Below are 11,816 nucleotides of genomic sequence, written 5' to 3'. Positions count from 1 at the left end.
TGGCTTTTTGCCTTAATGGCCTGCAAGTTGAATGTTTTGAAAAAGGATGAAACGCATCTGATACACAATAAAAGCCATGCATCAGGGTGGTCAATGTTCAGCCAAATATTTTAGGAAGCTTATTTCAGCCTAATAATGGCTTCCTTGACTTCCATTGACTTAACTCTAGTCGTCATGTTGATGAACACCAATACCAGACTCCAAAGCCTTGAATCAAGACTAGATACTGAAAGCGCTCTCATACCTCCACTAAGGAAGTGATTTAACGCACCTGACTAATCAGAAACCCCTGTGAATCCATGTGTCCCAAATATAATGCCCTGAAATGGGGGGGGACTATGTATAAAAACAGCTGTAATTCCTACACGCGTCACCCAATATGGATGTAAGAAGCCTTGAATCAAAAGTGGCAGACTGCAGTTTAGCCTCATAGGCATTGTTTCATTTCTAATCCAGTGTGCTGGACTACAGAGCCAAAGCAACTGAAATTGTTAAATCTGGACTGCACTGTGAAACATAAGGATGGAGGTGGATGGGATGGAGGAGGCTTCTTTGATTGTAAACGCAGTCCTGCGTTGTGTGCCAGAGGCACCTATTTTGGCGTTAGTAAAGAAACCTCAATCTTACAACTACTGCGAGTTCCACAGTGATCTCCCCAAACCTGGAGACTGGAGCCGTCCCTCCTCCCGGACCGGGCCTGCGGCGTGCCAGCGGCTGTGTCTGGCCGTCCTGGGGACGGGCTGTGTGCAGAGAGGGCGGCCGAGGGATGGCCCGGGACAGCTCGTGCTGGGCCGCTGCCAGGGAGCGCGGGGGGGGGGGGATCTCCGTCCCCGCAGGTAGCTCTTACGAAACGTGGCTGAGGGTTTGTCCCACTTCGCCGGGATAGTCCTGCGCTCCTGCCAGTTACTGCTTTCATGCTACAGATTCCCGGGCGTCTCAGCGGTTCTCAGCGACTGTGGCTGGGGTGCATGTTTACCATGGGCATGTGGGATGCTGTGCTGGGCGGCTCCTTTTTAGGGGACGATGCCCAGATCCAATGAAACGGAGGACATTTTTGACGTGGAATAACGGTGAGTAGTGCCCTGAGTAACCCTGAGTTCTGGGGCAGGTCAAGTGCTGTTGTGCAATGAGTTAAATGGAGTGTATCGGAAACGCAGTTTCTATTGCACACGGAATCACAGATGATATATTCAGTGAAAAAACGTGCACCTGCATTATTTTACTTTTCCTTTTATCAATGACACATTTATGCAAATTATGATCTGCGTGAGACCCACTTACGAGAAAAGGACATCCCCTAATGGGAGCAGCCTTAATAGGTCTGCAAATTGAAGACCGTATAAAGAACATTCATTATTAGATGTTTTAATTAGGCAAGTGGTCGCTCCCTAAAGGATGTAGCTAAATAGGACCTCTCCCTGGTTTCTCTGAGACCCAAATCCTTCTAAACATTTACTGTACTTCCCCTGTCTCTTAACTAGGGAAACAGCTTTTGACTCTTAATGCCCAAAAAACCCTTGTCTGTCTGGCTAAGGACCACTATATGTCCCACTGTCCTGCTGACCTACTGGAACACTGTCTGTTGCCCTATTAGAACACTCTGTCACCTATTGGGGCACTGTCTGTGCCCTATTAGAACACTCTCTGTCACACTCAGTCACCTAATGGAACACTGTGCCCTATTAGAACACTCTGTCACCTATTGGAGCACTGTCTGTGCCCTATTAGAACACTCTCTGTCACCTACTGGAACACTGTGCCCTATTAGAACACTCAGTCACCTAATGGAACACTGTGCCCTATTAGAACACTCAGTCACCTATTGGAGCACTGTGCCCTATTAGAACACTCAGTCACCTAATGGAACACTGTGCCCTATTAGAACACTCAGTCACCTATTGGAACACTCTCTGTCACCTACTGGAACACTGTCTGTGCCCTAATAGAACACTCTCTGTCACCTACTGGAACACTGTCTGTGCCCTAATAGAACACTCTGTCACCTACTGGAACACTGTCTGTGCCCTAATAGAACACTCTGTCACCTATTGGAACACTGTCTGTGCCCTAATAGAACACTCTGTCACCTATTGGAACACTGTCTGTGCCCTAATAGAACACTCTTTCACCTATTGAAACACTGTCTGTGCCCTATTTGAACACTCTGTCACCTATTGGAACACTGTCTGTGCCCTATTGGAACACTCTGTCACCTATTGGAACACTGTCTGTGCCCTATTGGAACACTCTGTCACCTATTGGAACACTCTCTGTCACCTACTGGAACACTGTCTGTGCCCTAATAGAACACTCTGTCATCTCCTGGAACACTGTGTTAGCTACAGTATAGCAGGCAATCAGAGCTTAAAGAGTTTAGATGATTTTAGCACACATTTGGCAGTTCCAATGGCTATTATTTTCAGTTTTGAGTTTTGAGCTGTGACCACACAGTGTCCAGACTGACTGGTGTAGCTCAGTTATGGGCTTCCTCTGTCCTTGAGAAATGGGATCAGTCAATTACCTATTTTTTCATTCTCTTTCCATTCTAACTGTGATATTTTATTCATTCAGTCCCACCCATTTATCCTGTGTAATTGGGAGACATTGAAGATGGAGATGAGACTCAGAGACTCAATTGCCTTCCTGTGGGATTAAAATGGAGGTCCAATTGCCTAGAATTTTCCAAATGTGCCAGAGCATATTTCTACTAATTAAATTAGTAATAGTATGATTTAATGATTAAAATAGAGAGATGTGGGGTTATGTTTCCAGAAAGAAATCCCTATTACTGGGTGAATCTGACTGTGTGTGTGTGTGTGTGTGTGTGTGCATGTGTGAGTGTGTGTGTGTGTGTGTGTGTGTGTGCATGTGTGAGTGTGTGTGTGTGTGTGTGTGTGTGTGTGTGCGTGCGTGTGTGCGTGCGTGCGTGTGTGTGTGTGCATGTGTGTGTGGGTTTGTGTGCATGTGTATGTGTGTGTGTGTGTGTGTATGTGTGTGTGTGTGTGCGTATGTGTATGTGTGTGTGTGCGTATGTGTATGTGTATGTGTGTGTGTGTGTGTGTGTGTGTGTGTGTGTGTGTGTGCGTGCATGCGTGTGTGTGTGTGCATGTGTGTGTGGGTTTGTGTGCGTGTGTGTGTGTATGTGTGCGTGTGTGTGCGTGTGTGTATGTGTGTGTGTGTGTGCGTGTGTGTATGTGTGTGTGTGTGTGTGCATGCACGATCCTGCACCTTCCTGCAGGACTCCGGACTCTGGCCTTTCTGCATGTAAATTAGCATTTTTTTTTACGTGTGAAAATGGAAATGTCAGGGTAATGCTGAAGACTCACCATTTATACTTATAAAGTAATAATAAGAGAAAAGGTAAGTACATCTACACACTGGAGATTTCAGTCTTCCAACGCAGATGTGTTATGTGACAAGTTGGTGTGATTGGGTGTGTTCAGTGAACTGGGAGAGTATTTATTGATCCCGCTGAAATTAGGACAAGAGATTCAGACCCCTATGAATCCTAATGATGATTGTATTTTCTGTTTCATTTGGAGGTCTCTACAACTGAAAGTTTCACATGATTCTATATACTGTATACAGTACAGTATATGAGTCTATAATGTGTGGTGGGAGACAGGAGTCTCAAACAGGACCACATAAAGAAATGCGTTTTATGCAATAAGGAAAGAGTTCGGATCAGATAAATTAATCGAGTCATGGGGGCACTGAAATTATCAATACTCCAAATGTAAGGCTATCTGCCTTGTGTGTGGATGTTTTTCCCCGAAATGTCTTGGTTTTGACATGAGCCAAGGTTGACATGAGCCAACAACTGACAACAGGAACGCTGAATCAGCAGTGATGTTAAAACCATCAAAGAAATATTGATTTTCAGGTGTCAGGTATTGTTTTCTTCACCATGGCGATATAGGGGTGTTAGAGATGTTCATTTTGAGATTGAATCATAAGCTTAATTTTGCTAGATACTTAAGGTATTTGGATTTGAGATGAAAAAATATGTATACATATACTGTATATGGGTTTACATATGTGTAGATAGTTTGGAGTGGAATTTCTTTGAAATACTTCATCCAAATCGGGTCAGAGGTAGGGAGGCTTGGCTTTCCGTCATTTAAAATTATATTCTTTCTCCTTTAGGTGATGTCCATTACCTGTTTGGTCAGGTCCTGATACCCCTGGGTCCTTGCACCCTCTTGAGGAGTCATTTTGTACTTCTTATAACTAGCAGAACCTAATTTACCCTGGTGTCCCAATTAGACAGTGTAACCTGCAATTTGACCTGGTAAGCTCTCACCTAATTGCAATGTGGCATTGACTGGAAAAACCTGCTAAGTCTCAGATGATAAGACTCCCTCACATGAAAGTGACTGTTTTTTAAATATAAAAGTAATTAAAATATTATCATTATTCTTTTATTGAAATAATGGCATACATACATTTACCAAGATCCCCAAAACATTCCCATCACAGTTTAATGTATGCAGAAGCTAGTACAAAGCCTAGGCTCCTATTGTCTCTCTTTTCTGAAACCTGCCAAGAACCTGCTAACCAACCAATATGATAATATCGGGGGGACCATTTGATGTTAAATATGTGGCTTCACAGTAAAACGTCACAAGAACAAAGTAAGCCATTCTGTAGCATCATTTTTATCTCTAGTAGGCTAGTCTGACACACATAAACATCATTAAATCAGGATAGTTTACCAAATACTGCACTTGAAAACTTCACAAACTTCTATAGCCTATATTTGATGGGGTTTTTTTTACATGATGAGCCACTGACCTATTACATTGCGAATGGCAGTCAATATTAAATATTAATATTTTGAAATATTCTCATAGGTCCGTGACGCTAAGCCCCGCCCTGCACGCGATTGCTTTTTGGGGGAACTCTCCTTGCGCTGCCGCATTATAGGGTCTTTTGAAGAAAAGAGTCTCGACTCACTTTATTCAACAGACACTTAATTGGTTCCACTTGCATTCAATTGGCGATTTGTCAGGTAAGATACTTCTTATTACCGGCAATATCTGTTATGCATGTTCATCTGTCAAAGTCAGTTGCTGATGTATCGACAAGCCGTGCGAGCAATGCAGCTTCCTAAATAACACCGGTCTCTGCTCTAGCCTGTTGCTAATTATAAATTATTTGTTTTGTTTTTGTTACTTCGATGTATAGAGATATTGTCTTCTGAGTAAGACTGATGAATATAGCAACTGGAAATGGATTCTCATTCATTGTCTAGCATCCACAAGTGAAGTTTTCCATTGGTTGGGGGTTGGGATTCCACTCCAGCTGTTTGGATAGCCTATGATTAAAACGTCGCAGTAGTGTAAGAGAAACTGAACAAGGTGAGAGCGTAAAGCCTAGAGAACTCCGTGAAGTGGCAACAAGATGCAATTTAGATGGGTTGAGCCAAAAACACGAGCTTATCGCCGGTTTAACTTTTGCATGTGATTTTTTTTATGTTGGCAATATAAACAATGCTGGGCATGTTACAGAACAGTGGATGGTATCGATGACCAGATGATAGTAGTTCAAAACCGCCTTTACTGTCAACTGCTGCCTTATAGAGGTTTTGCATGTTTGCACTGTTCAGTAACATCCAAGCAAAAAGGGTTGTCCCCTGTGCTATCACCACCCTCAATGGCTGAGTTCATAACTTTTCTGTATTGCTGTTATGGCTGCTAATCTTATATCACTGTGTGTATACTGTGTACAGATGTATCTGTTTCTATCTGTGTTTCTGGCAGACTGTGAAAATGAATCTTCTCTTGAGGACAAACAGAGATCTAATCTAATCTAGCACACTACATTTAATTTATTTTTTATCTGCCAAAAACATCAAAAACACTATAGTTGTTAGCCACAGTGAGTCACCCTGTGCTCTTCTCTTGTGCCACAGGTTGAGTTAGTTACAGTGAGCCACCCTGCACTCTTCTCCTGTGCCACAGGTTGAGTTAGCCACAGTGAGCTAGCCTGCACTCTTCTCCTGTGATGCAGGTTGAGTTAGCCACACCAAGCCACCCTGTGCCACAGGTTGCATTAGCCACAGTGAGCCATCTTGTGCCCTTCTCCTGTGCTGCAGGTTGTGTTAGCCACAGTGAGGATGACATACCAGTACCCCTCCCTCACCAGCGAGCAGAAAAGGGACCTGCAGGACATCACCCGCCGCATTGTGGCCCCGGGGAAAGGCATCCTGGCTGCAGACGAGTCTGTGGGTCAGTACAGGCCGCTGCAGTCTATTACAACTTAACTCACAGCACCCGCTTTCCTGGGTCTAAGCCGCCTGCTGATTTTAAGGTGAAAACAAACCGCAGGAGATCCTGTGGTTCCCCAGGGGCCTGTCCCACAAAGCAGGATAACGGAGTTAGCCAGATAACTGCACTGGAACTCCCCAAATCTGGATTAAAGTAAACACGGACTGAAGTAAAAAGGTTTACTTTTTGCATTTATCCAGGTAACTCGGTAATCCTGCCTTGTCGAACAGGCCCCGGAACCAGGGCATGAGACGGCAGCAGGCTCTGCCACTCTCCAAAACCTGGGATTAACGTTGAAGGCTAAAGGTTAAATGCATTGAAATGGGGGCGGCCTGTAGCATAGCGGTTTAGGGAAATGACTGGGACAGGCAAGGTCGGTGGTTCGAATCCCAGTGTAGCCACGATAAGATCCACACAGCCATTGCGCCCTTGAGCAAGGCCCTTAACCCTGCATTTCTCCAGCGGAGGATTGTCTCCTGCCAATCAACCGCGCGTCGCTCCGGATGAGAGCGTCTGCCAAATGCCAATAATAAAATGAAGTTTATTATTGCCTTTGGGCCGTCTCACAGGCAGCATGGCGAAGCGCCTGTCCCAGATCGGCGTGGAGAACTCGGAGGAGAACCGGCGCCAGTACCGGCAGCTGCTGCTGAGCGCGGACGAGCGCATCGACAGCTGCATCGGGGGCGTCATCTTCTTCCACGAGACGCTGTACCAGAAGTCAGACGACGGCACCCCCTTCGTTAATCTGATTAAAGACAGGGGCATCCTTGTTGGGATCAAGGTACTGCCACAGGACAGTAGAAAGGGGATTATACAATTTGTATGTATTTTTTTTTAAACCTTTAACTCAACAAATGAATCTGAATCCACTTCTGCTCGTGTAGACTTTCTCCCTCTATAACTTCCCTTCCTTCTCTGTCAGGTGGACAAAGGTCTTGTGCCACTGCTAGGAACTAATGGGGAAACAACCACGCAGGGTACGACTCCCAAGGCAGACCACATACATCCTGTATATCAAGTAATTTGGGACATCAAAGATCAAATGTATTACAAGCCAATCGTGAGGATCACGAGAAGGTCTTTGAAAGATTTGTGCAGCATCAAAAAATGTCAAAGTTGATTATGAAAGTCTGAACTGGTCAACCAGCTACCAACTGTTTTAAATCGTCCTGTAGCTTGAGCTGTTTTATTCGGCAGGGATTGCATGACAATTTGTAGTAATTAGTGTGAAACCATACAACAGTCCACAAACTTTTGCATTGATTCTCCCATTAGCAACTGAGGTACACTTACTCTTTAGCATTAACATTGGTAGACAAAAAGATCCTCCCTGACTATGAAATTTGCCCCAGTGGTTCTGACGGTGAGTGTGCTATTGTCCTGCGAAACTTCCTGAACCGGTTTCCTGTCGCAGGACTGGACGGGCTGTCGGAGCGCTGTGCCCAGTACAAGAAGGACGGCGCGGACTTCGCCAAGTGGCGCTGCGTGCTGAAGATCAGCGACACCACACCCTCTCAGCTGTCCATCACCGAGAATGCTAACGGGCTAGCTCGCTATGCCAGCGTGTGCCAGCAGGTTGGGCAATAGTCAAGGCGCCACAAGTTTAGCGACAGAACTAATTTTTCTGACTTTTCTGTTGTGTATCAGATGTCTCCTACTTACCAGGTGATGCTTGTTTTAAGTGAGTGTACCTTTTCGTGTTCCCAGCATGGAATAGTCCCTATTGTGGAGCCAGAGATCCTACCTGATGGAGACCATGATCTGAAGCGATGCCAGTTTGTCACAGAGAAGGTGGGTTCTCCAGTTTGTCCCCTGACAAGGGCACGTGGCTTCCCCGAAAGAGTGCAGAAATAATCACAGGTCTAACACGAAACTACACTGTGTGCAAAATGCCCTCCCCCCCCCTCTTCAATCTGTCTTTGCGTGTTTCTGAGGCAGGTTCTGAACGCCTTGTACAAGGCAATGTCTGACCACCATGTGTACCTGGAGGGCAGTCTGCTCAAGCCCAACATGGTGACCCCTGGCCATAGCTGCCCCACCAAGTACAGCCCCGAGGAGATCGCCATGGCAACAGTCACTGCCCTGCGCCGCACTGTGCCACCTGCGGTCGGAGGTGAAGCACCTTTTAAAACTGACAGTTTACACCCTGTCCTTTTATGGGATTCATCTGAATCAGACTATTACATAATTATTTCTGCCATTTCTTATGTCTGGTATATCAGAAAATATTTATCAGATCCCAAATGCTTAGGAAGTAGAGGTCCTTATGATTTCATATATTTGAATAATATATTTAATTTACATTACATTACATTACATTACATTACATTAATGGCATTTGGCAGACGCTCTTATCCAGAGCGACGTACAACAAAGTGCATACCCATAACCAGGGATAAGTGCGCTGAAAGACCCTAGAGGGAAGTACAAATTCAACTGCCATTCGATTTAATATAATGTGTCACAAATGTATGTTGCATTTGGAAACATTTGCCCACTTTTCTGCAGGAGTGACCTTCCTGTCTGGTGGTCAAAGTGAAGAGGAGGCTTCTGTCAACCTGAACGCCATCAACAACTGCCACCTGAGCAAGCCCTGGGCCCTGACCTTTTCCTTTGGCCGGGCCCTGCAGGCCTCTGCCCTTAACGCCTGGCGTGGCCTGAAGGAGAACTCCGAAAGTGCAACCGAGGAGTTCATCAAGAGAGCCAAGGTGTGCGTCTACCCCAGCCAAGCTGCCCACACGCACACCTAACCCAGATTCCATCTTCAATTTTTAATTCTATTGCTGAGCAAAGGTTCAATATAAAATATATATATATATCTTTTTTTTAATCAATTTAATTGCGCTTAAAATGTCATCTTCTCGCTCTAGAAAATGTTGCCCTCCTTTTTAAGCCTTTGTGATAGCTTTATGAAAAAACATTCTACCTTAACCCTTTGAAGAGTAGGCTTTTTGGAAGTCAGTGTTCTAGAATAGTGGCTTCTATTTGGTGGCCTTCTTGTGGCTAATTTAACTAATTATCTATGCCATTTAAAAGCTGAAAACATAGAAAAGGTAGTGTTTCCAAGATTTGGATCTATTTGGAAAACGATGGTAGTCAATACAAGTGAACATTATCGCAACATTCTGGCAACCAACGTCATTGCTGGTCAAATGGAGAGACTAATTAGCTTCACAGACTTTTTAAAACAAAAAAAATTTCATCTGGCTGTTTTACATACATTCACTAGCTTGTTACGAAACTACAGAAGATGGCAATTTAAAAACAACTTTGTCAAAAAGACAAGACATAACACATTTGAAAAATTACGGTTGGTCCATTTTTCTTTCAAGTCAGTCAGATTGTTTCAGGGAAGACAGATCTTATCAGTTATGTTGGTGTAATTGTAATTTTGCCTTTTCCTAAACATTTTGTTATCTCTTCAGGTGAACAGCTTGGCATCACAGGGGAAGTACTTTGGCATTGGATCTGCTGGCCACTCCCTCTATGCTGTCAATTATGCTTACTGAGCACTCTGTGATGCTGACATCATAGCTTCTGCTGACCAATAGGATCCTCCACTGCAGCTTCTGCCTAAATAACAACCAGGCCTATGCTGTCTTTAGTGTGTACATGTGTCTTAACATAACCTTACATTTAGATGGGTATAAATATATAATATGATAAATAAAAAAACACTGGTAGTGTTGTTGGTAAAAAAAAAAGGGTAGAAATTTCGGCATTATAAATGTTTTTGAATTGAATTCACCCTTATCACCATTTAAAGTCAAGAATTGTTCTTGGACTAATAAGTCCTAATTTTGTCTTGTATACTTTTATTGAAAAACACAGACGATTGCAGGATATCCTATGAATCACCAACATCTAAGAAGTATACCAGATGTACACTGCTTAGAGATTTAGTATATATTTAAAGCTATTACAATATACTATCTGTTTATTTCATGTGAGGAAACTTGTATGTATAAAATATGACGGGGATATCCAGTACTGTTAATTGGGCTCTAATGACTATGCTTTGTGATTTTCTCACTTATCCAAAGACTGTGGTGATCCCATAATATTTTGAGAAAGTGTCTAAATTACTCCATTAAAAAAGAAAATGTGTGTGCACCACTGAGTGAATGTGCATTTGTATGCTTGCTTGAAACGTCCTGCTAGTCAGTGGCAACAGTGGTATAGAACTCTTCCCTGCATTGTACCTGGGAAATTGCAGGAAACTCAAACCGTTGTTTGGACAGAAGCACTTTGTGGTGTTCTTCATGCACTCAGTAGGCTACATCTACATCACTGCAGAATGAATCCTATATCAATAAAGAAGTGCAGAACCGATTATGGGGTTTCATTTTTGAACCACTGTCCTCGAATTTAGACAACACTGACAACCGTCTGGTAACCATATAGCCTAGACTGAACAGATCGTGAAAGGATCTATTTCATGTACAGTCAAAAAATTATTACTTAAAAGTATGAGCACTGGTTGCGCACAGTATTATTTAGTATATGGGGCTTCAATTGATTAAGTACTTGTAGGAAGTCATATATACTTAATAATATTGTGTGCAGCCACTGTCCATAATTTTTTTTAAAGTAAATCCATGATAAATCTTCTTAGCTTATTAACTGTGAAATTATATGAAATCTAGTTTATATAATTACCATGTCAAATGTAGCTTTTGTCATGGTAAGAGATTTTGACTGTTAGGCTCAGTGGGGGAGCCCTGAACATCCTCATCCAACCTGTTCCAGTATTGTTTGACTGGAAGAAACCACTGCAGTTCTTGGCAAAGGTAAAAATGCAATGAAAATAAAGTTAGCTAGCTGGATAGTTAGCTATATTATCTTTAAACAATTGTTTGTTGATAAATGTTAATCTTTCATGGCCCACTTTAAACAGTCTATGATAATGAAATATATATATTTGTTGAAATATAAAGCCATTACAAAAGATCCTTGTTCACTACAAACTTCTCCTAAAAGCTGTATGTTTCTCTTTTTTTACCCACATGCAGTACAATCTGTGACCTTGGAATTTTAAGGTTCTATCTGACAAGCTTTCTGAGTAGTATTGAGATATTGAGCTTCAAAGATTTCACATTGTAACACAGCAAAACTGAAATGCAGGGCAGTTCTACTTAGATCAAAATGACAGACACCCTAAAAGGACTCTGAATGTACAATATCAAAATATATATTATTTTTTTTACACATTTTTATAAAGGATATTGTGTGTTAACCATAGGTAATGTCATGCTTCTTCTGGAGTTTGAAAACTGCCAAGCAAGCACATGGTCTGCAATTCAGCTATTATCGTCCACGTATACTTGTAATATCTGGGTAATTATTTCATGGGGCCATAATCACTACTCTTGTTTTTTGACGCTCATCTCATAGTACACGAGTGTGAGACAACCCCACTGAACACGCACTCTGTGGGCTGCTACCGCACAAGGGAACTAGTATTTGGAACCACAGAACCAAATGATTCAGACAAGGCCCTAGTCCTCCTCGTAGCTGCTCTACTCCTGCACACGAGATGGCAGCATA

The 11,816-nt window shown here is 43.0% G+C and overlaps 1 protein-coding gene across 1 annotated transcript; it reads left to right on the top strand.

Annotated features, from left to right (window-relative positions):
* Window positions 1-6,118: 6,118 nt before the first annotated feature.
* On the top strand, window positions 6,119-10,462 carry aldoca (aldolase C, fructose-bisphosphate, a). The gene is made up of 8 exons (XM_061217017.1): window positions 6,119-6,230; window positions 6,839-7,050; window positions 7,192-7,246; window positions 7,684-7,844; window positions 7,977-8,060; window positions 8,208-8,382; window positions 8,778-8,977; window positions 9,695-10,462. The coding sequence occupies exons 1-8, from the start codon at window positions 6,119-6,121 to the stop codon at window positions 9,776-9,778; spliced, it is 1,083 nt and encodes a 360-aa protein (XP_061073001.1). The 3' UTR covers window positions 9,779-10,462.
* Window positions 10,463-11,816: the final 1,354 nt, after the last annotated feature.

This window comes from Conger conger, chromosome 13 (assembly GCF_963514075.1).
Source record: "Conger conger chromosome 13, fConCon1.1, whole genome shotgun sequence".
In the NCBI taxonomy this organism is placed as follows: Eukaryota; Metazoa; Chordata; class Actinopteri; order Anguilliformes; family Congridae; genus Conger; species Conger conger.
The sequence above is the reverse complement of the archived record's forward strand: the minus strand, read 5'-3'. Positions and strand labels throughout refer to the sequence as shown.

Bases quoted from the DNA above. Each gene is read 5' to 3' on its own strand.
- aldoca (XM_061217017.1), top strand. From the start codon at position 6,119: ATGACATACCAGTACCCCTCCCTCACCAGCGAGCAGAAAAGGGACCTG. The intron at 6,231-6,838 runs GTCAGTACAGGC...GCCGTCTCACAG, and splicing joins GGCTGCAGACGAGTCTGTGG to GCAGCATGGCGAAGCGCCTG. The intron at 8,383-8,777 runs GTGAAGCACCTT...ACTTTTCTGCAG, and splicing joins TGTGCCACCTGCGGTCGGAG to GAGTGACCTTCCTGTCTGGT.